The sequence below is a fragment of the Neovison vison genome, chromosome 12, assembly GCF_020171115.1.
Source record: "Neovison vison isolate M4711 chromosome 12, ASM_NN_V1, whole genome shotgun sequence".
NCBI lineage: Eukaryota > Metazoa > Chordata > Mammalia > Carnivora > Mustelidae > Neogale > Neogale vison.
Window position 1 is genome coordinate 40,561,867 of NC_058102.1, and position 27,617 is coordinate 40,589,483.

A 27,617-nucleotide genomic window follows, 5' to 3' on the forward strand; every position below is an offset into this window, starting at 1 on the left:
TTTCTGATAATCATTTTCTCTGGATTAATTTCCTCTAATAATCTCATTGGTTCCTGTAAAAACTCTTTTTTAGATGTTTATTTATAAGGCCAACAGTAAAAGAAGAGGAAAATGGGAAATGAAAGCATTCATGTTGTCAGGACCCAAAAGGAAGCAAGAAAGAGATGATAATGGATCACGTACTGGTAGTGGAGGAAAGGGGAGAAGATGAATGTAAGACATGTTACAAATTTTTAATTAGGAAGGGCACACTGCAGAAACAGAGGTAGAATGTACTTTATAAACAAGTACCAGACTGTAGGGGGACAGAAAGAAAAGCTAAAATGAAGAGAAGAGGGCAGTAACATGGGCAAACTAGGTCTTTGATGTACTTCCCTCAACCCTGCCTTGACCTCCTCCTCCTTCCCTTCTACAAGCCTGGTTACCAGGCGCATATATGGTCTCAGCACACTGGGAGGTGTTCTACATGGCCTACTGTGGTTCAGTGATCAAAAGCAAAATGGTGGATACTGACACCACAGAAGGTACATGAATTGCCTTGAGTTATCTTTCAGGTTTCTCCCAGAGGAACTATATGAGGTTGTGTCAGCCTTGCCTTCAGAAAAAGAGAAAGAAGGAAAGAGACAGCAAGCAAGCAAGCAAGCAAGCAGGCCAGGTCCTGATATCTGCGTATCCCTTGGGAGATGAAGGTAGGAGTAGCAATCACTATCACTATATAATAGATACATAGTTTATATGGCTAGTGAGAGTTTTGAAGCAAAAGTTTTTCTCAGTTAAAAACCTACTTTATAGGGGCGCGGCGCCTGGGTGGCTCAGTGGGTTGAGCCGCTGCCTTCGGCTCAGGTCATGATCTCAGGGTCCTGGGATCGAGTCCCACATCGGGCTCTCTGCTCAGCAGGGAGCCTGCTTCCTCCTCTCTCTCTGCCTGCCTCTCTGCCTACTTGTGACCTCTCTCTGTCAAATAAATAAAATCTTAAAAAAAAAAAAACCTACTTTATAAATCTAAAAAAACAGCTTGTATACAACTTAAGCTAACTTAAGGAAAATGTGTCATTCTTGGAAAGTAAATGTTACACAAAAATTATGAAGGTCTAGAATCAACTGATGCCAGCCTTTTGAAGAATTATACAAGATAGCAAAATTGGAGGTGACCAATAAAATGCTAAATAGGTCCAATACTAAATTTCAGTGTAAAACAGATGTTATAGAAAAATAATTGAAAGAAGATTTAAATATTAAAATATTATAAAATTATAAAATATTAAATATTTAAATAATTAGAATAATGTGAATTTGCTGTTGCCATTTCAATAAAGGTAGAATCATTAGAATAAAAATCAGAATCCATTTTATCACCAGTGTTTTCTTCCAACTAGAACATCTGACAGAGAGCATTCCCTATGGTTCCTCATCAGACCATGCATTTGAAAAGAGATTTTTCTATTCCACTCAACTCAGAGTTTCATCTTTGCAAGAAGACTTTGTTTTTTCATCTCTTGCTCCAATTCAAGGTTCTTTGTTACCAGTAGGTCCAAGGGGATTGTTCGTAACACACATGATTCCTTTTCTTCCTTTTCTTACAGAAAACATATATGGACCAACACTAGGAATATCATCTGCCAATGGGCTTATGGCTGAGCACATCCTTCAGTAGTAATGAAAAATGTCTACCTATTTTTCTTATCTCTCCTGGGTACTGGGCTTCCCCCCATACATTCCCTACACATTACGGTTGATTCAGCATTTACACTAACCTACTACTAAACATCTAGAACCACAAAGAGAAATGAGACGTTTTTTTCTCCTCTTCAAAAATAATTTTGAAATATCTCTTAATTTTAGTCTAGGAAACTGGTATTACTCTAAGGGTTATACTTTTGCCTAAATGAAAGCTATATAAAATTCTAATTCTCTGGATAGTGTTTTTTTTTTTTAAATTTATTTATTTATTTGACAGAGAGTGAGAGAGAGCACAAGCAGGCAGAGTAGCAGGCAGAGGGAGAGGGAGAAGCAGGCACCCCGCCAAGCAAGAAGCCTGACATGGGGTTTGATCCTAGGACCCTGGGATCATGACCCGAGCTGAAGGCAGTTGCCCAACCAACTGAGCCACCCAGGCATCCCTCCGGATAGTGTTTTAAAAATAATATTGACTTAAACATTTTTTAAACAAGAACTGAAACAGTTTTTAAAAATTAGACTTAAGGAAGCTAAGTAGTGTTAGGTATTGCTATTTTTGAGTTTAGGCAGTCTTCTTTTTCTTTATCTGTATTAGTAAACACATGGGAAATAAAGAGATTTTATATATAAAAACTTGGATGACAGCTTATTAATACTGAAACTATATGAAGAGAATTTTCATTTATGGAGTATTATGCCTCCATTGAAAGGATGAATACCCAACTTTTGTAGCAACATGGACGGGACTGGAAGAGATTATGCTGAGTGAAATAAGTCAAGCAGAGAGAGCCAATTATCATATGGTTTCACTTATTTGTGGAGCAGAACAATAACATGGAGGACATGGGGAGATGGAGAGGAGAAGGGAGTTGAGGGAAATTGGAAGGGGAGGTGAACCATGAGAGAATATGGACACTGAAAAAAAACCTGAGGGTTTTGAAGGGGCGGGGGGGTGGGAGGTTGCGGGAACCAGGTGGTGGGTATTGGGGAGGGCATGTATTTCATGGAGCACTGGGTGTGATGCAAAAACAATGAATACTGTTACACTAAAAAGAAATTTTAAAAAATAATAATAATAAATAAATAAATATTGGTTTAAAAAATATGACTTCCAGCATTTTATAAACTTTCACATAAATTTCTTTTTTGTATAAAATGATTGACATTGAGAAATTCAATTCACACCTTAGCATAACAGTTTCAGAGGAACCCAGAAAAGTGAGATGTTATATTTAAAAAATATAAACTTTTGGTATAGTCTTTTATTTTATTGGAACCAAACAACAACTGGGGCTAGATTGGCTCATAGCCTTCAAATAGGAAACTGTATTACTTAAATCTGGAATAAAACTAGTAGATAGTATGCTCTAGGATCATTATCTCTGAAGATTCTGAGCACATCTTCCAAATATTTATTCATCGTGTTCACCAGAACCATCGTGATGGTTCTAAATACTGCCATTCAAAGGAAAGGATAGGAAGGAGTATAGATCACCAGTGACTTTTTAAAGGATAAATACCTAACGCACTATTGCAGATGACAAATGTGAAAAGCAAGAACTGTATCTTAATTCTAGTAGCAGTTGTAATAGTCAGAGATAGAGATGCCTAAGCAAAAACTTCCTAAACTTTAGATGAGTTGTAGAAAAGATTAGATCCTTTACAATAAGCTGGATGATTATGAAGTAAAAATCTTAAAGATTCAACCTTGAGGTTTACAATTCTACAATTTCATGAAAGCTCAAATCCAATTTGAGGAGATAGTCAATTTTGTTGAGAAACAGAATTTTCTTATTAGTGATGTATTTTGAATTTTCCATTAAGAGTACATAGAAGAGACAGCGTAGGGCCTCATGACACGAGGTAGATGAGAGGAACAGCAGGAATGCTGCTAAATCAACCTGCCATAGATTTTAAAAAGTCAATTGCCTTAGAATGTAGAGCATTCCCTCCAAATAGTAAAGGATCTTACGAGTGAGGTTAAAGGGTTTCAGACAATGAAACATACAAAAAACAGGGAACCCGTAAGCAGAAACTACTTGTTGCAAACTATATGTTAAGAGAAGAAATGATCAAGGCCCATGTTAACATGTCTGTCTTATAAGATACAGAACTGTCCAATTAGCTGGCTTTCAACAGATTGCTATTATCCATGGCAATAAGTTTGTTTGGCCTTAAATGGGTAGTTATTGGAATAAAGGTTTTCTCCTTCTCCACGTATTAATTTTCAGAACAGAATACACAATAAATAGTTACATGCTAATTGACCTTTAAAACTTTACCAATATGTTTATATAGTTCATGCCTTCAGTTTCTGTATAAATACCCAGAGAAAAGAATGTTCTTTGCTTTAAAGGATGATTTTGCTTGTTTTTAAACAGTAAAGAATATTGAATACTATACCTGAAGACCTTCTCTCACTGCCTCCAGAATGTAAGGTACCAAAGAATAGTTCCAGAGATCCATGAACCACACTCTAGAACCTTCTACATCCATAGGGCAAGGAAGGAAAAGTCGGGGGCCTAAGAAGAAGCAAACCATTTTGAGAACCATTACATGTAACAACCTAAACACATAAATATTCGAGACATAATTTGGGGGGAGTTAATAATATATCTTGCAGGATTCTTAAACAATTACAATCTTAGCCATCTTGATTATTATCAAAGTATGTTTTTCTGAAGACTCAATCTCCTGAACTCTTCTTCCTTTTACCTTAAAATCTTAACATAAGAACATAACTTATTAGAGTTAAGAGAAACCCTAAAGGTCATAATCCGTCAACCTGCCCCATTTTATAGATGCTGAAACTGTGCTGAACTAAATTCCCAAATATAAAATATGTTATTATTTGCAGAGTGGGACTCAGCTTTGGTCTTCTGATCTCAATTATCAAATTCTTCTTTTTCATTTACCTTGTATCTTTGGTGAATATATCTTTATAATCCAGCAAAATAGGAAAGAGACTTTTATACATGCAATTTTAGAAGGATTAGAAAAATAAATATTTTTATGCCAACCAAAGAGAATTAATTCAGTTTTGCCTTGATGAAAAATATGAAACACCTTAGTTATCCATAATCTATAAAACACCTAAATTATCTCTAACTAAAATCTTCTCTCATAACTATATTTGATGTGAACCATTGGCTAAAATTTGTTTTTTATCATAAAAAGGGAATTTAAACAGATATAATTTATTTCAAATGGTTATCTGATTTTTATATATTTGGCTGTATTAAACTCATGTGATTCCAGTCAAATCTTAGAAAACCATAATTGTCAAGCATAATGAATCTAATCAGAAATATAAAGCTTAGAAGAAGGCAAACTTTCAGAAGGAAAAAAGAAAACTTAAATCTTCAGGAGCAAGAAAAAAATTAGCTTTTCTTGTTATTTTCTACCATCCAATCTGGCCATCTTACCACGTACTCTTAGTTCCTGGAAAATGGCATATTGCAGTTTTGGAACTCACCAATGGTAACATCAGAAGAACTGTGTGTTTCCAAAAAACTGTTGAGATGATGCCATGTCTTAGGAATCCAATCTATAATTTTGACTAAGTCATTATTGCGTATATTCCTTTCAATCTCTATCTCTATCAGTTTCCTTCGAAGGTATCTACCTAAAAAGCCTTTCACAGGTTCTGTGTGGTTTGCACATAGCACCCACCTACAAAAAGACAAAAAAAAAAATTATATATATACATATATATATATATATATTCAGAAATCTTTAAATAAATTAAGTTTTAAGTCCACGGTATTCTCTTTCCAATATAAATAAAGAATGTTCCTATGTCAATTGGTGGCTCATTTTAATGATCAAACGGGTTAGGAGATCTCTTAGCATTAGAGGTATACAAAATAACTTTTCTTTTTAAGCTAAAGCAAAGCTCATGTGCGTCAGAAGTGAGTGGGAGTCTACACGCTGAGTACTCTTCTGTAGGAGAATCACAAATCCTGAAATAGGAACTCTCTTCACATTCCTCACACTTTGAAGAAAAGTGCTCTACTTTAGCTGGTGACATAGTGAGCAGGACAAACATTTCTTTCCCTTCCTTTCTTTTTTCTTTTTCTTTCTTTTTTTTTTTTAAAGAAACAATTCCGATTACAGGTTGAAGATCACAAAATGTCTGCTTGAGAAAGAGTGTCAGAAGAAGTGAGAATTATTTTCACACCACAGGTCACCACTGGCAGGATCTGTCAATGTACAAATGGGAAAACACTAACCAAAAGCAAACAGAAAGAGACAATACAACAAAACAAAACAAAACAAAACAAAGCATTCAATTTATCTTTACCTGAAATTGTGATGCAGCTCTAGATTTGGTGATGAAGAAACTCCCTGATTCATTGTTCCAATAATATATGGACTGGAAAATAAAATTAAATATGTTGATGTGCTGAAGGTAGAAGAGATCAGTCTATTAAAATCGCCTTAAAAAACAATGTAGGTAAATATGGATTATTCCAATTAACATTAGGCTTTACAAGGGTGATTTTGTAATGTTAGGTGGAAAAATAACAAAGATCATTGAGCTGTAAATTTGGATTTGGGCTTCTAATTTCAGCTCTAACATCCTAGGAAAATCATTTTACCTTTCTGAGCCTGAGTTTACTCATCTATAAAATAAAAAGGTTAGATGGAATAATCACAGTAATCTCATTTCACTCTAATGTCTTGTGACTCTTATGATTATAATCAAATTCATTAATTTTCCCTCTTTCATTATTTCATAGATATTTTAAAGTTTCTTAATGATGAGAAAATTTGTATTCTTGTTTCAAAGCTGATCTTATGATGATCTACTTTTAACATATAAAAAATCTCTAGCAGAGATTAATGGGGATATTGCACCGTTAAAACTAATATTTAGGTTGCTCTTATATGTCTTTCCTTTAGAGGCCATCTTTAGTGGGTTTTCAGATTTTTTTATACCCTACTTCAACCTTTACTTTCATTGTAAATTTTTAAAAGTTAGACTCATTAATGATGATATATCTGAACGCGTTAAATTTATCTTTACAGAAGGTTGAATTTAAACTTCGATATGGAGGAAAAGTGAAACCAGAGCTCAGAGCTTCATTTTAATTCTTAATTTCCTTGATCTAAACGTTCTGTCATTGACATTGGTCTCCCAGACCTTCCACATATCCATAGAAGATAACACCATCAAGTAAATCATGTTTCCATAAAAGTTGCCTGGAACATAATTGCTGAATGAATAAATAAATGTTTCAAGAAATGCACAGGGATTTTTTTTTTGGGGGGGGGAATATGTTCTAATATTAATGAAGCCTTCTTAAATTCATGGCATCCACCACAGGTTTTAAAAGGTATAAAGACATTAGAAACAAATCAGGTCATTTTTTTCATATTTCATCACTCAAAATATTTCATAAGCATACCATTTGTTGTATTTACAGTTGAGAAAACCATTGAAGATATCACTCAAAGAGCCCACATGATGAAGGTTATCAAGAATTATTACAACAGGGAGCTCTACACCATTATTATCCGCACTGCACTGTTCAGCCAGGTTAGCAAGATACTGTTGCAACTCCTTGGAAAAAAAATAAAGGAAACAAACACATCAATGATCGATTTATACCAATGGCAAGCAATTCATAGTTTAGGAATAGCACACTTTGTCTGCCATCCAGTAACTTTGACTAAAACCCATAGGTCATGGCGCTGATATAAAACAAAGCAAAGAAATATAATGCTGAGAAAATATATTTTTTAAAGAAAAGAGCAAACAGAAAAGCCAATACAGAACAGTTGCTGCAAATAGAAAATTTTGAAAACAAAAGCATGTTTCTCTGTTGTGTCCCCTTAAAAAAAGAAAAAAAAAAAAAGAGGGGGCAGTGAGTTCTGCATATGAGCTCTTATAATAAACCATAAATATTGAGACTTTATTCTTGCTTTTGGTATTACAGTGTTAAAAGTGGATTTCAGCAAACCTTACAATAAATCCAAGGAGGCACACCTAAATTTCCACTAATACTTTAAATGTTTTAATTCTAGTTCATTTCAATAGGGTACATGAAATCACAGCCCCAGGACTTAGAGAGATGTATGGCTATTATTTATAATATTCATGCAACTTCTATGATTTTAAACAAAGACAAAATTTGTTGTGGTTCCCTGGGTCACTTGACATTAGCATTTAGCATTTCTTGAGCTTATTGGTTTTTTTTTTTTAAAGGTATTATTCCTTTCTAATAGCTTTTAATCTAAATATGATAACCAGTTCATTGATTGACTGCTCTCACAGATGGGTAGGCCAGACACATAATTAGGTTTCTTAAAATTATCCTAATCAGGAAGAACATTTCCATAATATTTGCATATTTACAATGACATTTTCAATTTGTAAATCCTGGTCAGGGTTAAAAAACCATTTCTGGCAGCCAGGTAGTTGAACATGGATAACCACTCATCCTAGAGGTCGCCACCCTCTGTCTGTAATACTACTTTTAGAACTAAAAGAAGAAGAGGTTAAGAAAACAGTGGCCAGGGTTTTGAGGCATTTAGTAATATATTAAGTTCAAATATAAAATTTATTAGAAAACTAATGCACTAGATAGCTTACATTGAGCCAATCACATTGAACAAATATAGCCTAAATCAGAGAATACAGAAAAATATGCTTCAACTAATGAATAGTCTGGAGAATTTCATTCATCTTAAAAGACAAAAATGGAATTTATATCAATAATTTACCCATGTTAAGTCATTTATTCATTTATAAAACACTGACTGCCTATCTTCTACATTCATCGCTCTAGACAATCCCCTGAGGTGTACAAAAATAATGGATCATCATTCAAGTTAGTAAGTTGAACATTAATTATGACTGAATCAAGTACTTTTCTTGGCATAGGTGTTGAAAAGACTTCCCTGGTAGGCTTTAAGATGATCACATTAAGTACTAAAATTTAAATATGATAAATCGATATCATAATATATATCGATTTAAATACGATATCATAATATATTATGAGCTACGAAAGGTCAGGAGAGGAGATTTTGCCTAGGTGGCAGGTTTCAAGGAAAGCTTTCTAGAGAAGGAAATGCTGGAGCTTGGGAGGGTGATACGTAACTCATGGTTATGGTAGGTACATACATAACTAATAAAGGTACAAAATGTAATACAAAACATCCCATTAGAGAGGTTAAAAGGGGAGTCGTGGTCTGTAGGAAGAAGAAGGATTAATTCCAGCTGGGGGATCCTGATGGACTTACATAGCCAGGTGAAATTTTGGGATGAATTCTGAAAAGTGAGAAGAATTCTAAATGATAATTGAGCGGTTATTTATCCTTTCCAAACACCTTAGCAAGCACTTATTATGCTCCAGGTACTTTGGTATTAAGGATTCAGAGAATATTTCTCCATTCCAGGAATTTAGAATTGATAAGCAGAAAGGCAGTTCAAAAAGTAAACCACAAAAACAGTGTGGTAAGTGAAATGCACAAAACATTATAGGGAAACTTAAGAGAGGCACCTCATCCAGACTTGTTCAGAGAACAGGGTCCTTGGGGACAAACTATTGAAGTACAAATAATAAAGAGTGAAAGCTGGAAGGTATGAGCGTGTGATGTGTTTGGGGAAAAATAAGTGCTCTGTTTTTATAAGAGAAATTGTGCATGGCAGTGGTGTTGCAATGAAAAAGAAAATAGACTTTGAATCTATGCAGAAAAATTTGGATCGTTCTACATAAACAAATGTGAACGAACAACTTTTTTTTTTTTTTCAGTAGGGAAAGAGCAATTTATCAAAAGTAACAGAAATACCAAAGAGATAATGATTAATTAGAAATGGAAAAGCATTCAAAAAAAAAAAAAAAAGAAATGGAAAAGCATTCAAGAAGCTTATTACCCAGAATAGTGGGTTACGTGTGTGTGTGTGTGTGTGTGTGTGTGTGTGTGTAAAAAACCAAACTGTAATTCACAGTAGAAAAAACAATGTAGGGTGCCTAGGTGGCTCAGTGGGTTAAGCCTCTGCCTTCGGCTAGGGTTGTGGTCTCAGGGGTTCTGGGATCGGCCCCCCTGTTGGGCTCTCTGCTCAGCGGGGAGCCTCCTCTCTCTCTCTCTCTGTCAAATAAATAAATAAATAATCTTTTAAAAAAGTCACAAAACCTATGTATCTGTGATGCCTGGGTGGCTCAGAGGGTTAAGCGCCTGCCTTCAGCTTATCCCAGGCTCCTAGGATCGAGTCCCCCATCGGGCTCCTTGCTCAGTGTGGAGCTTGTTTCTCCTTCTCGCTCTGCCTCTCTCTCTGACAAATAAATAAATAAAATCTTTTAAAAAATAATGTATTGGGGTGGCTGGGTGGCGCAGTGGGTTAAAGCCTCTGCCTTCAGTTCAGGTCATGATCCCAGGATCCTGGAATCGAGCCCCATGTATGGCTCTCTGCTCCTCGGGGAGCCTGCTTTCTCCTCTCTCTCTGCCTGCCTCTCTGCCTGCTTGTGATCTCTGTCTGTCAAATAAATAAATAAAATCTTAAAAAAAATAATGTATTAAAAGAGCATACATGAAAGATTTTGTTCAAAGCATGTAAACCTTACTTGTACTGCCGAAAAAGACTTTCTGGTGGTAGTATTATTTTCTACTAACCTTTTATTTTTAGGATTAGGTAATGTTTCGATGCTTAAAAATGGAAGAAGAGCTTTCCAAATAGAGGGAAAAGAGTAATTAAAGGCAGAAACATAAAAAAATGTGGTAAGAAATAAACTAGTAGTATATGTTTTGTGAATATAAATAATGTTAAGTAAATTGGAAAGAAGTGTTTGCAACCTGGTATGATTTGAAAGGTTACTGAATTTTTCCTACTGGCAGCAAAGAAACAATGAATGTTCTTCGTGAAGTCCTGAGTAATGTAGTCAGATTCATGATTTCAAAATGTGGTAAGTATATTGTAGAGGGGAAGAGGAACCAGTCAAGAGAATAACAAAACTGCTGAAGCCAAGAGAAAATATGGGACTCAATAGGGATGGTACAGGTGTGGGAAGATTTTGACTTTGTACAGAAAAGAATAGAAAAATGTTGCAGTGTTTAATGCAGTCAGACTTCAATAATGAAAAGATACTATATTTTTCATGAGATGAAGGGAAAAATCAGAGAGGGAGAGAAGGGAGATTTAACACAAGTTGTGAACCAAGCAGTTAGAAAACAGTTGCTGTCATCCCAGCGATAGTGTTAATTTTGGTGGGAGGGTGATGGGAGCGGAGATGGATGGAAGAAGATGGATTTGGTATTTTTTCAGAGCTGAACCTGGGTTTTCTAAACTTGTGTATGTGGTAGAAATGTATGTGTATGCTAAGGGAAAGGCCTCCTATTGAGGAGGGCAGGCTTGGCTACCAGTGTCCAATGTGAATCAATGCAAATTGAAATGAGGGGAGTTATGCAGGTGAGAACAGAAGTGGGAGAGAACAGAATGTTGGGTCGTCTTTTCATTTACCAGGAGGTGAAGGAGGCTGAGAAGGAGCTTGCTGGAGGGTAAGAAGGAAACAGAATGATAATCTCGAAAATTAGAGGAATTTCTAGAAAGGGAGGATTGTCTATGGCAATTTGCTATCCATAAGCAATAAAGAGAGAAAGAGAGAGAGGGAGAGAGGAGAGATACAGAGAAAAGAAGCAAAGGGCATTGAATTTGGTAATTAAGACATCACTGAGGGATTGTGGGAAAGTAGGGCCATTCAATTCTCATGATTCTCTCTCATCTTGAGAAGGGCAGTAGTCCTCTTTGGGAATCCAATGAAAGCTATGGCTGCAAGGGGACAAAGTTATACACAAACAATTTTGTCATATAACTTGAGTTTTTCTCAGACCCTTTTGAAATCACTTTATAACCCCCACTATCACTTAATTGGGGTTCAATCTTAGATCGAAGTACTGATGCATTAGCATTAAAATTTTCATGTCCAAGATCTAATTAGGCAAAAGAAAACAGGTGTATCTATCAGATGGACATTGATAATTAGATGAATCCCATACTCTGAAAATATACGGAGAGATCCGCAGTTCTGTAAAAGCTGTTGATCATTGCCTTCTTTGGTTTTGACTCTAGACCCCAAAAAATGAATCTGCCAAGACCAGTTTTCTGATCTTTTCCTACCTAACATTCCAAGTGTTTTCATCTGGCCACATATTATTTACTAAATCCATCTCTAGCCTTCTGGGCTCACTAGATCAAATGTCACAAAGTGTAATTGCTTATGTGTACTGCTCTCGATCAAAATATCCCAGCTGGCAGCTCAAGGGAGGGCTTTGAGAGCAGGAAGAGGGACAGGATGTAAAATGCAAGGGGGTACCAAACACGTGAAAAGATTTTTTTTCTTTTGATGGTTTTATTGTTTGACGTTTTTTTGAATCCATAAGTGTTTTTTTGGCTTTGTCTCTTCATTGCTTCCTATAGCCTAGCATATCGCCCGTCAGCCATGACATGGCTTCATTTTTCAGGGACAGGATTTATTACTTCATGCCTCGTTCTCACTTTACTTTAGTAAATCTACACTGTGAGCAGCTGCCCCTCAGACAGTCTCATCTACTCATCCTCACTCCTTTATACCATTCTCACTTACCCGCTCCTCACATAAAAGCAAACCAATGCAAACAAAAACCATTGCAGATTCTCTGAGAATTTGGCAAGAATTGGCTAAATTCTCTAGCAACGACGATATCCCGCATTGCTGACAGCTCATTCAGATCTTACAACAGAAAGAAACAATACACGTTTGGTAGTTGTATTTTGTGCTTTCTTGATGCCAAATGCCACATGATTTGTCCAGGGATTTTTCCTATTACTACTTCCGAGCCTCATTAGTTCTGTTCCAATGCTCTTGGCTAGGCTTTATTTGTCATTGTTTTTTGTAATAACAAACATTAAGCTCACCTACTAATGACACAAGTGATTTTATTCAGGAAAAGAAGAAAATAAGAGTGCTGGTAATATTTGGTGACAATTTTTTTTAAAGATTAGTATAATATTATTAAGAACATCTCCAAACACTAAACAGTTTTTTGACTGAAATAAAAAGAACCTAAATATAACAGTAGATTTGAGGAGTGAGGCAGATTTTATAAGTATAAATAACTTTCTAAGTATAAATTTTATTAGTGTAAATTACCAAATGTTTTATTATACCATGTTAAACTACATTCTAATGAAGCCCAAATCACTCTACTTGATGAAAAATTTGATTTTAAGTGATCCCCAACTTTGTCAAAATGACATGGTTTCCTATAACAAATCTATTATCTTTTTACCAACCACTTGTTTTTTTCATAAGGAAGTCACTTCTAAAGTCATACCAACATTGGGGGAAATTCAAAGAATACACTGAAGATGGTTAAGGGACATAATCCTTTCCTCTTTCTCGCTGAGAAGAAAAAAGAATGGTGGTAAAAATGCTTTTTTAAGTAACGTTCTGAGGAGACCTAAAATTTGCAGGAGGCATTAAACATGTAGGCTGAAGCAAACAAATGACTCTACTCTTTATACTTCTGTTTAGAGAAGAGTCAAATGTTCGACCTCAGGTTACATGTCTCTATTTCATTGAAATGAGAATGGGTGGTTCAACAATTTGAAGGGTGATGAGTTCCAAGAAAATATTTGGAATTCATGAGCTATATTTATTTAACTTGAAGAGATCCCAGCATATTTTATGTACATCATTGCTTTCCTTGAAAACTACATATAAGACAGTTTTGAACAAAGTTTGGGGGGTCATGTTTGCATGGCTCTGTATTTGTGAAAGAAATCTTCATTGAAAGCTATTATACATTAATTGCATATATATATCTCCCCCGTTCCCCACCACCTACCCCTATCCACCACCTACCCCCACACTCTTAGCTCTTACCATGCCCCTACTACTTTTTCCATATTACAGCTGGGAAAACCAAGCCAAAGGAAATTCAGCTATCTGCCTTAGATTTCAGTTGGTCAGTGATAGGGACTTAATAAACTACTCCATTAAGAACATTTTTATTGAGAAATAATTGAGATACATCCTTGCATAAACTTAAGGTGAACAGCATGATGATTGGATTTGCACATATCGTGAGATAATTATCACCATAGGTTCAGCTATTATCGTCCTTCTCATATAGATCCAATAAAAAAGAAAAGAAAGAAGAATTTTCTTGTGAAGGGAACTCTCAGAATTTACTCCCTTAACAACTTTTCTGTATGTCATACAGCAGTGTTAGCTATGGTCATCATTTTAATATTATATCCCAAGTACTTATTTATCCTGTAACTGCAAGTTTGTAACTTTTAACCATTTTCTTACAATTCCTGTCCCCCATCCTCTGCCTCAGGTAATTTTTTTTTTTTTGAGATTCCATATATAAGTGAGATCATACAGTATTTGTCTTCCTCTGACATTTCGCTTAACATAATGCTTTCAAAGTCTATCCATTTTTAGCAAATAGTAGGATTTCCTCATCTTTTTTATGGATGGATAATATTTCACTGTGTGTATATACATACACACACATACACACACACACACACACATATATGTATCTATACACCAATTTTTTTTTCAGGGACACTTAAGTTGTTTCCATATCTTAGTTATTGTAAGTAATGCTTCTATAAACATGGGGGGGACGCAATTTTTTTTTTGAGTTAGTATTTTTATTTCCTTTGGATACATTCCTAGAAATGGAACTGCTGGATCATATGGCAGTACTATTTTTAATTTTTGAGGTTCCTTCCACTGTTTTTCATACTGACTATTTCAATTAGCAATCCCTCCAACAGTCAAGGGTCCCCTTTTCTCTATATCCCTACCAGCCTGGTATCTCCCGTCTTTTTGTTATCGCCTGTCTTTTTTTTTTAATTAAATTTATTTATTTTCAGCATAACAGTATTCATTATTTTTGCACCCAGTGCTCCATGCAATCCGTGCCCTCTATAATACCTACCACCTGGTACCCCAACCTCCCCACCCCCCGCCACTTCAAACCCCTCAGATTGTTTTTCAGAGTCCATAGTCTCTCCAATTTCCCTTCCAATTTCCCCCAACTCCCTTCTCCTCTCTATCTCCCCATGTCCTCCATGCTATTTGTTATGCTCCACAAATAAGTGAAACCATATGGTAATTGACTCTCTCTTCTTGACTTATTTCACTCAGCATAATCTCTTCCAGTTCCAGTCCCGTCTTTTTGATGATGGCCATTCTAACAGGCATGAGGTGATATCTCATTGTGGTTTTAATTTGCATTTCCCTAATGACTAGTGATGTTGAGCATCTTTTCATGTGTCTGTTGATCTTTTGTATACCTTCTTTGGAGAATGCCTGTTCAGGTCCCTTGTTCATTTTTTTAATTGGTTCATATGTTTTCTTGCTATTGAGTGGAATGAGTTTTTTCTATATTTTGGATATGAACCCCTTCACAGATATATATGGTTTGTAAATATTTTCTCCAATTCTGTAGGTTGTCTTTTCACTTTGTTGATGGTTCATTTTGCTGTGCGGAAGTTTTTAGTTTGACGTATTCCCACTTGTTTATTTTTTATTTTGTTACTTGTACTCCAGGTGTCCTATCCAAAAAATCATTACCAAGACCCATGTCAAGGAGTTTTATTGCTATGTTTTCTTCTAGGAGTTTCATGGTTTCAGGTCTTACATTTAAATCTTTAGTTGATGGTATAGACTTGGGTTCATTTCTAGGCTTTTGATTCTGTTTCATTGTGCCTGCCAATTCTATGCATTTATTGTCATGGCAATACCTTACTATCTTAATGACTATACTTTTATAGTATAGTTGAAATTAGGAAGTGTGATCTCCTGCTTTGTTCTTCTTTCTCAGGTTTCTTTGTCTATTCAGAGTCTTTCATGGTTCCATATATATTTTATGAGGGTGTTTTTTTTTTTTTTGACTTCTACAAGAAATGCCATTGGAATCTTGATAGCAATTGCATTGAATCTATAGATAGTTTTTGTTAGTTTTAATAATATTAATTCTTCCAACCCATGAACATGTGATGCCTATCTGTCTTCTTCAATTTCTTTCATCAATGTAATGTAAATTTAGTTATGTAAATATTATGTAAAATAAGTTTAATTTATAAGCATTTTATTGTTTTTGATGCTACTATAAATGAGATCAACTTCTTCATTTCTTTTTCAGTAAATCCATTGTTGGTGTATAGAAACACAACTAATTTCTGTTTGTTAATTTTATATCCTGCAACTTTATTAAATTCATTAATTAAATCTAACAGGGTTTTCTGGGGGTGGAGTCTTTAGAATTTTCTATATATAAAATCATGTCATCTGCATATAGAGCCAATTTTACTTCTTTCTTTCTGATTCTGATATCTTTTCTTCACCCCCTCTCACTTCCCCTCCTCCTCCTTCTTCTCCTTCTCCTCCTCCTCCTTCTTCTTCTTTGCCTGATTGCTCTAGCTGGGACTTCTAGGACTATGCTGAATAGAAATGATGAGAGTCAGCATCTTTGTTTTGTTCCTGATCTTAAAGGAAAATCTAACAACATTTTACCACTGATTGTGGTGTTAGCTGTGGGCTTGTCATATATGGCCTTTGTTAAGAAGTGTTCCTTCTAAACATAATTTGTTAAGAGTTTTTATCATGAATGATATACTTTGTCAAATGTTGTCTCTGCATCTATTGAGATAATCATATGATTTGTGTTCATTCTCTGTGCCATATCACATTGATTAATTTCTCTATGTTGAACTATCTTTGTACCCTAGGGATACATCCCACTTGATCATGGTGAAAGATCTTTTTAATGTGCTACTGAATTTGATTTGATTTCAATATTTTTTTGAAAGCTTTTACATCTATACTCATCAAGAATATTGTCTATAGTTTTCTTTTCTAGCAGTATCACTTTCTAGTTTTGGTATCAGGAGGATGCTGGCCTCGTGAGTTTTGGATTGTCCCATCATCTTCAAAGTTTTGGAGGAGTTTGAGAAGGACTGGTGTTAGTTCTTCTTTGAATGTTTGACAAAATTCACCAGCGAAGCTATCTGCTCCTGAGTTTTCCTTCTTTGGGAGATTTTTGGTTACTGATTCAATCTCCTTACAAGTAATTGGTCTATTCAGATTTTCTATTTCTTCCGGATTCAGTCATGGTAAGTTGTTAAGTTTTTTTCCGTTGCTTTTTCTGTAGCTTTTCCGTTGCTCTTAGGTTGTCTAGATTTTGGTTTATTATTCATAACATTAAGAAATGTTTTGTTCACTAAACTGTATGTCTGGTTTATTTCAAGAATCCAATCCAAATTTTGTGACCTGAATTTATTTCTGAAAATTTGTAAGCCTGAATTTTCTGAGTCACTGGGTTAGTTTAGATCATCTAACCAGGTTATCTTTGGAAAAATGACATCACCCAGTGTCATGTGGATTCCATCAAGGTATTGCCCATAACAGACAAAGTTTCTTAAGAGAAGCTTAGGCTGAATTGATTGAGAATGTAATGTGTACTTATAGGCAAAAATATTCCAGCATTAGGAAATGTTAGGCATGAAGTATTTTCTTTTTAGGATTCTTTGTTTTACTCATAATGTATGAAAGTACTGGCTAGGTTTTATAGCCCCCTCATGCCTATTTAATAGCTGAGAGTGCTCAAGCTGATTATTATGGTACATTAGACCTTCGTTGATGGCAAAATGAAATATGGTTCAATTTCCTAAGGTTTTTAAGCAGAAATCCTATAGAAATAAAATGTAAGCAAATTGCTACTCCCAGAATTTCTGCCTAGACTATTCTAATCATACCCACATCCTCCTGGCTGTAACACCCCAGTTAATTCCCACCTATTTATTAAGACCCAGGTCAAGTATTGACTTTTTATAAAGCTCTAATTCTTCCAGGAAGAATTATATTTTCCCCTCTTGCTTCTACAGAACTCTGCATGGATCTCTTTCTACTCTAACACTTCCCAGATGGATGTCTAAGAGAAATCAGACAATAGAGACTTGTCATTTTCTTCTGTATATTCTCAATGCTTGAGAAGTACCTGTTAACTGCATGTTACCAAAGAGCAGTCTTGTTTAAACTCATGAAAAAGGGTTAAATCATCCACCAGATTTTAGTTTTAGTCAGAGAGGTGGTAGGCTTCCATGTTCAAAATGGGTTTCACATAATCTTATAGCTTAATTGCTTAAAACACTTACGATAAGTAGCAACAATTCTCTTAGGAATTTGTGACTTACCTTACTTGACTTGTGGTCCACATTAAAAGTGGCAATTGCATCCTCTGTTTTTTTCCTCCCAGATTTGGTTATTACATATTCAGCAAGTTTGTTTGCTAAATAGGTCTTTCCAGTACCACTGGGTCCTGAGAGTATAATTCTGTGATGCTCCATCAACAAGTTAAAGTACCTCTGGGTAATTGGTTTAGGAATCAGTGTATCAAAAACAAAACTGTCCAAACTGTTTTCTTCTACCCCTGAAGGAGAAACAAAAGGAACAGCATGCCTTATTGTTCTACAGAAGCTGGAATTTAAAATACAGTGTTAACCCACAACAGAGTTTTATTGGTCATGGGAATGCGGGCTTTGTAAAATGCTTTCCTTGATATTTCTAACTCACAACCACGTGTTGCCATTTTAAGACAAAAAAGCATTACTAATAAGGCAGAGTGAACATCTAAATGAACCTAAGTGCTTTCCTTTTGTTCAGGCTTTCCTCCACTGTCTACTTCAGGTTTCCCACTTACGTTTCCAGAGAAAAGTGGAAGAATTACTATAAATTCTATTATAATATCTTCCTTCCCTCTGAAGGTGGTAGTTTTGTTAAGAATAAGTGTACAAATTAAAATACATATGTATTTTCTTCCCTTTTTCTTCCTATTTTCTCTTCCTCTTCATTCTCTTCTATCTCTCATTATAAACCCCAGCTGTTCAACCACTTAAGCTTCGGAAGAATATGAATTGTGATATTTGGCAAGGAATTAAGAAGTAAAGCAATAGTATCCCCTTTTACTACTAACCCAAGCACCTTAATCACAAAATCAAATGTTGGCAAATTCCTCTATTAATCCAGTTTATAGAGATCTGTTCTGGCTCTTTAACATATATGAACAAAGAATTAGAGAGACAAGTATACTTCAGATATTCCATTTGCCTATAATTAATCACATCATCCAAAGCAAACAGAATTTCTTAGCCCCAATTCTTAACATCTATTCTCTATCCCCAGTGGGTATTTATTGGGTACACATATTTTAAAATCAAAGTACAGTGATGAATTTATTACTCTGGGATAGGCAAAAAATTCTTTGTGTCCTCCCAAAATGAAAGATGATAATGGGAAAAACCTAGAAATTTGAAGTTCCCTAAATCACATTCCTATTCTTGAGTCTTGGAGAATCTTCAAAATTACATTCCAAGTTTCACATCCCAGAAGTCAAAGAATTTCATTTACTTGAATTTTAGTGTTTTTAGTAAGATTTCAGTGTTTTAAAAATAAATATGTCCCATTTCATACTAAAACTATCAATGTAGTTAACACAATTTTCAAATACAAAAATCTGAAGTAAAACTAAAAAAAAAAAAAAGAGAGAGAAATGGAGGGAGGAGGGGAGGGATATGGGGAGGGAGGGAAGAAAGAAGGAAGGGAGGAAGAAAAAAATGGATGTTGGTTTAAAAAATACAGTTTGTTTTCTTTTCGTTTTTGTTTTTACCTTTCAGGTTCACAGTAATAATGTTATTATCTCCAACAAGGTATCCACAAGGCAGCAGTTCAGGCACTTCTAGGCTGTGAGATCTAATTAAATCTCCTATACAGTAGCTAGCAATGCAGTCAGAGCTCAGACCAAGGCTAGTGGATGTATCAATTCGGAACACATATTCCTAAAATGATACATACAAAAAGAAAGTCAAAACAGAGATTCAACTCATCTACAACAAATAAAAAACTCATGGGGATACGAAGCTAGCTGTCAAGAATTTTGGAATTGGTAATAAAAGAATTATTAATATCACGCAGCATAAAGAGAGAAAGCTTTCCTTACTACTTGAAATGGAGGCAAGAAAAAGCAGATGTGTCTACATTACTAAAGCTAAGGAAAGCATCTAAAATAAAGCATATTCAAAAATTAATATCAAGATATCTTGCACAGCTTACCTTAAAGAGACGTCTAATTACACCATCTAAGACATCCCACTTGGTTTTTCCACTAACGCCAATGGATCCTATCAAATATGCCTGAGACTTCTGATCCTAAAAAAGAATAAAATAAAACATGATAAAACCCAGTTATATGTCTTGTTTTATTACTCTATTTTCTAATAAAACACACTAATGTACTAATAATTAAGGACTAAAATGTTTATTAACCCTATGCTATGGATGTTATTGTAACAGACATGTATAGTTTATTATATAAAATAAAACATATCCCAACAAACTAAACAAATGAAGTAACATCAATAACAACAACAAGAAAGAATGAGATGAGATGAAGTGGAATGGTATGGAAAACTGATTCATGACCTGTTTGGTAGTAGGAAAAATAGTCTTTTTCTTTAATGCAGTGGGTGCATTCTGGAAGAGAAGCAGCTTGGTGGAAAGGAGAAGGTGACAGAGATGGACGAGAACTATTTCATATGAGCCCTAGAACTTCATCTTATTCATTTTTGATCCTATCTTTGCTAAGTCTAAAAATCACTTTTTTCATTTGTTAATTTAGATTATACCTAAAATCTAATCTGTCTTTTTTTTTTTTTTTTAAGATTTATTTTGTCTATTTTAGAGACAGAGAGAGAGCACTCCTGGGGGAAGGGCAGAGGGAGAGGGAGAATCTTAAGCAGCTTCCCCACTGAGTGCAGAGCCTGATGTGGGGCTCAATCTCACAACCCTGAGATCACAAACTGAGCCAAAACCAAGAGGGACATTTAACTGACTGTGCCACCCAGACACCTCTAAAGTCTAATCCATCTTTTTAGAAATGTGTTATTCACAGTAGCATGGCATTCACATATTTACAAAACAGTTCCCATTTTGAATTTATCAGAAAATCCACTAAAAGAACACGTCAGGGAATCCTACAGGACTCACTTTATCAAGGAAAGAATCCCTTTCAAAACAAAGAATGGTCCCAAATTTATTATTATTTTTTGTCACATGGGATTTTGAGGACTTTCTACATATATTGGACAAATAATTCCAGATTTATAGTCTAAGTGGAGCCTTTTTTACGATGACTGGAAATGGTCATGTAAAAGTAAGTATGAGGCCAGTAGATAGAATTAGCTTGTTGATACATTTCAATCCTGATTCTGGTCGCCTACTGCATTCACCCTTAAAAGGTGTTAGAATAATACCTAAGTCAGATATTAGGAGATATGGATTCTACAACACAGAATTACCTACCTAATTCTACTACCTAATTAAAGAAATGTGACTTTAGGTAAGTCACTTAGCCACCTTAGAGTCTCGATTTTTTATCTGTAACTTTTACCACTATAAGGGTAAATGATTATTGTCATCATTTAGATATAATTCAAGTTAGAAGCCAATACCTTTTCCAGAAAGAGTTAAGAAATTCACAGCAAACCATTGTGATTTTTTTTAGTACTCTTATGGACTGAATGTTTATGTCTCCCCAAAATCCATATGTTAGAGCCATAACTCTGTGATAATTTTTGGAAATGGAGACTTTAGGAAGAAGTCAGAGTAGGTCAGTAGAATGGGGCTCTCATGATGAGATTAGTAACTTATAAATACGGGAGGAGAGAGAGACCTCCATCTCTCTCTCTCTCTCTCTCTCTCTCTCTCTCTCCAAGTACACAGACTTTGGAAAGGACATAAGAAGACATATCAAGAAGTTAGCTATCTGCAATGCAATGAGAGATTCCTCACTAGGAACCAAATCAGCCAGCATCTTGATCTTGGGCTTCACAGTGATGATAAAACACATTTTTGATGTTTGGACCACCCAATCTATAGTATTTTGTTATAAAAGCTCAAGAAGACTAAGACAACTACCTTCAATGTTCAAAAACCTCACTTTTTAGAATTATTTTTAAAAAGAAAACTTGTTTCCCAGTATTATTGTTACCCAGGCAAAATGAATGCTCATACTATGTTTTGTAAGTAGCTGCTTTTAAATTAGAGCAAGTTTAAGCTTCACTGAGACTATTACAGCCTTTTGCATGAAGACCCACTTGGGAAAATCTGGCATAAATCTGCAGCTCAAGCAGAAAGTTTATGGCATTGGAATTCTTTGAATATTTGCTCAGTGTAAAAATTCACAAGTGCTATCTTACTTTTCAAGCTTCAAAACTTCAATTATTTTAAAATTCCAAAGGAGTTTTTGTTTTTTCTTTTTGATAAGAAAAAATTCAGAGACTTACAAATTTGTGTTCTTGGCCACTCAACTACAAATTCAGCTTAAAATAATACTTTTAGTTTTAAAAAAGGACTTGAGTCATGATAACAAAATTTGATTCCAGAAAAGTTAAAATATTTTCCTCATCAACTTAGACTTTGCTTAAAAAATGATACATACACGTAGCATCAATGGAATTATCATACTAAGTTCAGTGAATACTTCTTTCCAGGGTCTATAATATTCATACAGCTTATAGTCTCCTCTTTGTACAATGACTATATTGATAACTCTGGTAACATGTTACTACATATCATAAATACACCTGTATTTTAAAGGTGACACCAAAAGAATGTTAGACAAGATGTTGTTGTCAAACAAAGCAATGTTACTTTTTTGAAGTTCTAGAAATGAGAATGGTTGACAACCAATGTTGCCAGTGAATGAACGTGATGTACTGAGACACATTTCTACTTATATGATGGTATCATTTCTTTTAAGTCCCTAACTTCCATGCCTCTACAACATATTAAGCCAATGCCAAGATACATACGCTGATAGTATATTTACTAGGACAAACACTCAAATATACAATAGATTTGATTCATGGTCATGTTCATAATTCAGTTAAAGAATTTAAGATTAAGAACATACCTTTGCTCGGCCATAGCCCTTGCTTATGGAGACGATAATTTTCACACTGCGGCCATCTTTGTGTCCAGTTCCATCGCCAGCCTCATCTAGCAAAATATCTACCAAAGTTTCACACCACAATAGAGTCACATTAGCTTGGAACTGTTTATTTTCATTGTTTTCTCCCTCATAGTGTTATAACTTTCAGTGGGAATATTTGGTCTTTTTGTTTCCCATTCTAGCCTAACTAGTTTGAAAAATCTCAGCTTTCAAGAAGATGAATTAGTGTGCTTGGACTGAAGGTTCAGTCTAAGAATTTATTTCTGCCTTCAAAGACCTTCACCCACATGCTGGGCCATTGTCTTCAGATGAGGAAATAAAGGGTTTCTTTTTCTATTATACCCAGGTCTGAGGAATACCTGAGTAATACTCAGTTACCATTGTAACTGTGACAAACTGAAAAGCAATTTGACTTTTCTAACCAACCTAAAATATCCAAACTCAATACCCATGCAATTTACGAATGCTAAGGTGCTGAGATTGGCTGTCAACTGAAATTATTTTCAAGCATCTGGCACATATCCAGCTTTACTATTGCTTACCTTGTATCTATAATCGTTAGGTTATTGAATTTCAACCATAGCATTATACTTCCCTATGGAAGTACATTAATTATCACTTTCCTGTACCCTTCATGCTTATAGTTTTTAAAACCAAAATAGTATTTCTAGTAATCAGCTAAGACTTACAGAAGCATGATAAAGCTAGCTAACCTTCAAAGCACCAGCCTTTAAATGGAATTAAAGATTAATTTTCAAAATATATTATATGAGATTAATGTCCATTTGGATAATTACTAACATCAACTATCCCACATATAAGTTTTCCTTTGACAATAATGTTATTATAGAACTCAGTTACGTGCTAAAAAGCACATGTGTCTGGTGACATGGGGCCTCAATTACTCTGACTAAATTTATAGAGATAAAGGCTGTGAATGTACTATCAGAGAAATGATAATTTAATCAAATACCTTCTGAAAATGAAATGGTCCTATTATCTTAATAATTAAGAGTATGTAATTTCACAAAGGAAGAAGTAAAAATAATCAAAAATCAAGAGAATTTGAGGAACATGGATATTTTTGCTAGATTTTTTTTTTTTTATTGGAAGGCCATGCATTGCCTTCATTTATTGTAGCTAGAAATTTTTAAATCATCAAAGATAATCTCCTTACTAGAAATTTATCTTACCAGATCAATATGTTCAGAACCTCTCACTTTATTGCTTATCTCAGTCAAAAATAAAACTCTTTAGTAAGTGTCATTTAATCCTCTTGCTCTTTTTCTTAGAAGTTTAGAATAGATTACCATTGACTGCCTACTTCTAAATTTCTGGTAGGCTGTGACCAAATTATCTCTTTAGTGCTTTGCTCCATTAGTCATAAATGTTTATAAATATTCAAAAATATTTACTAAATGTAAATGATACCAGGAACTGTGTTGGGCATTAGGAATGAATGCTAAGAAGCAAAATGAATTTTTTGCTCTTTTGGAGTATACATTCTCCTAGTGTAATTTTAGAATGTGTTAAATGCAAGAAATAATGGGCATGAAGCAGTGAAACAATAACCAAAGGAAGTTGGCTCTACATGGATAGGTCATCCAGGAAGCCTTCCTTGAGGAGGCGCTGTTTAGACTTAAGACCAGCAAGACCTAGGAAAAGAGGTCCAGAAAACAAGAACAGATGCAAAAGCCTTGATGAAAGAGCTGGGTGTGTTTAAGGCTCAGACAAATGCTCTGCCTGGCTGGACTGTGGAGATCAAGTTGGGGGCAGGGAAGAGTAGTATGAAATGATGAGATGGACAAGGGCCAGGTCGTGAGGGCCTAGTTCTCCACAGCAAGACATTTAGTCTGATTTCTGATCTACTTCTCTGTTCAGGTTTGCTTTGGAACCTGTTACTCCTTTCATGTTATGTTTATTTTTTAAAAAATGTGCTGAAAATATGGAATTTCTCCTGAGAGCAGAAGTAAGTATTTACAATAAATGAATGTATGACTCTCCTCGACATATTGTATGTGGTTAATTAAAGCAAAATGAGTATAGTAGTAAAAAGGTCAGGTACTGGCTTCATACAGACCTGGGTTCAAATATTAGCTCTGCCTCCTACTAATCACATGATCTTGAACAAATTATTATCATCTCTTTTCTCAGTCTTGGTTTCCTCATATGTAAAATGGGGCTCACACAGCACCTACTACATAGGGTTACTGAGACCATCAGAGATAATGCTTTTATAGTACTTTATCCTCAGTGTTTAATAAGGTCAGCTGTTCTAACCATTATTCCCTTTTTCTGTGTGTTTATTGTAACTCCTTCTCTTCATAGTGGGGGGAGGAGCACATCATGACTCACTATGTGTCTCCCCCTGTTCCCAATATATTGGTAAGATGATCACCTGAAGAAACAACTCCAAGAAAAAAATGAAAACAGCAAATTTTTGAGGCAAAACTTTTCTATGGGGGTTGGTTTTATTTTTTTGTTTGTTTTGCAGAAAACCAGTTATGGTCCTCTGTCAATATTTTGAAGGAAGAATAAAAAGACCTGGCATTCTGGTTATAATCAAGTGAAATTCTGAACAAAAAAATGAAGGCTTTTCAAATTCTGTGTTTACTGGCTATATAGAATATGCAGTTATAAATCAGGAACCAAACATTTGTCAATTATCCACTGCCCTGCCTACCCCTCACCTTTTATAACAAATTGATCATGAACCCTAGAAAGTTTTTTTACTAAAAAATCTCAATGGAAAGGGACTTCTGATCTAATTTTGAACCCAGTAAATAAGAGTGAAGATGGTGAAAACCGTATCCTAGTCATGTGATTTAATCTTTTGTTACTTCAGATACAATTGTCACTAGTAAAAAATAATTAGGGAAATAAAATAATAATGAACTACAAAGAATTAATAAAATGAGTAATAAAAAGTACAATTTTGAAACCCTTCCCCCCAAAAAATTTACCTCAAATTCTGAATCATGGACATCTGTATTTTCAGTCTGAGAAACTATATTTGCTTTATTTAATTTATATTTATCTTTATGAATTTTAGTCTTTCCTGGACATGAATTTTAGTTTCATTTTTATTTGGCTTCAGTTTCTAAGCTATCTTTAGTATTAACTATGCCCCCTTTAAACCTTATTATATTTCAATGAGATAAAACAAAATCATGTAACAAGCAGGGAAATCTTGCCATGATGTTGTCCAGGCCCCTGTCTTTCCTTAGGAGTCAAGCCAGGACAAGAGAGTCACTGACTGCTTTTGGCTATGAAACCTGCTTCTTTTCTCCATTAGGTTCATCATGGACAAGCCAACACACAGGATATTGCTCAGGGCTCCCAGAATCTACACATTAAAATTTTCTGGTTTTTCCTTTTTTAACATCTTTTGAAAAACTTGGGTAATAACACCTTAGGGACAATTTACTCATCCAAGTTACTATCACAGTCCCATAGTTCTAATTTACTGTGTGGTTTAGGAGTTCATTTAATTATGACATCTCTTTATTTTCTCAGCTATTGATATTTATTTTACTTGATGTTTTTTCTCTGAATTCATTTCTCTTCCCCCAAACCTGCGAAATGTTTTTCTGAATTTCAAGGAGTTCCTACTTGCCTTTTTAGTCCTCACCTGTCTTTTCTAAGAAGAAAGCAAGTTATACATTTGAACCATTCATTTTACATTATGAGGGACAGATATAATGGTAGAATTACTAAAATTCTGACTTTGTAGAAGAGATGTGATTTAGTAACAATTTCATCAACATCAGCATGCTGTGTCTCTGTTTCTCTTCCTCATCTTCTGCTATATTTAGTGTCATTTAAGGCAAGCCTGGAAGAACTATATAGTTTTATAATGGAATCTACAGCTGCCCAGGAACATGTATATCATTGGTTTCCAAGCGTCATCTGGTGGCTAAGTTTTGCAATTACCACAGATCGTCGCGTAAACCTCTCCTAAACTCAATCTTCTATACATAAAATGATTCAGGGCCATAGGAGCTGTTACACTTTATAAATGAAGAGTTGGTCAGATACTAAGATAACATTATATCAGATGACTCTATTTGCTATGAAATAAAACTGTATCCTTGTCCCATTATTAGTACCCTTGAACACAGTAACAGAATCCAGTGAGTTCTTTTCATTTGTTTGTTGAAAATTTAATAGAACTGGGCCCTGGGTGATGTAGTAGACTTATGTTCTCTCCGGATAACATCATACAAGATATGGTCAAATTTACAGAGAGGTGCTGATATACTCATCAATGGGCTTCATACCCTTTAAACACCATGAAATTGCATGGGATTACTAGTATTATAGTCGTAAGTACTAATGCTTAGCGCTGAGAACATTATTTTTCTTTATGGTGTTCATAATCATTAAGGAGGTACTTTTCAAACGCAAGTAATTTTTTAAATGATATGAAAACCATGATCTCTTAGGTCCTTCACTCTTTCACAGAGCATGTTCTTTTGAAGTTATAATAAAGTAGAAGAAATGGGGCTATTTCCAAGAATTGAGAGGGCTCACATTTTTATGAGGGTAAAGTGAGAAGAGTGGCAGGTGAGATTCCCCAAATTCCAGCCCCCTCCCCACTCACGAAGTCACGGGAATGATGTGATTCAGGCAGGTGTGTACACAAAATTACCTGAGGTAACAGACTCTGTAATGTTCAGATTGTTCAGGGAAAGGCCCAACGACTGCCGTGAAGATGAGGACGATGCGGTGCTTGAGGACTCTGAGGGTGGGCGAGCGGGTTTGGCTGTGTTACCAGTTTCTGCCTTCAATCGGTCATTTTCCGCCTTCAGTATTTCAATTTCATTCTGTTGTGAGGGTGGGAAGTATGAAAAAAAAAAAAATCCAGCTAGTTGGAGTGAGAAAAATGGCACCAATGCTTTTATCAGACTTGATTATTTGGTTTA

At 35.1% G+C, this 27,617-nt stretch overlaps 1 protein-coding gene across 7 annotated transcripts in view; it reads right to left on the reverse strand.

Moving 5' to 3' along the window:
- Positions 1–27,617, reverse strand: part of NAV3 (neuron navigator 3) — a 611,692-nt gene that overhangs the window by 7,953 nt on the left and 576,122 nt on the right. For all 7 annotated transcript variants that reach the window (XM_044228605.1, XM_044228606.1, XM_044228604.1 and 4 more), the window contains 9 exons: positions 27,344–27,518; positions 22,654–22,751; positions 19,794–19,889; positions 19,351–19,519; positions 17,879–18,114; positions 7,089–7,243; positions 5,981–6,052; positions 5,153–5,349; positions 4,081–4,199 (listed from right to left, as the gene is read on the reverse strand). In XM_044228605.1, coding sequence (XP_044084540.1) covers positions 4,081–4,199; positions 5,153–5,349; positions 5,981–6,052; positions 7,089–7,243; positions 17,879–18,114; positions 19,351–19,519; positions 19,794–19,889; positions 22,654–22,751; positions 27,344–27,518 — 1,317 coding nt within the window. The remainder of the gene's footprint in view (positions 1–4,080; positions 4,200–5,152; positions 5,350–5,980; positions 6,053–7,088; positions 7,244–17,878; positions 18,115–19,350; positions 19,520–19,793; positions 19,890–22,653; positions 22,752–27,343; positions 27,519–27,617) is intronic.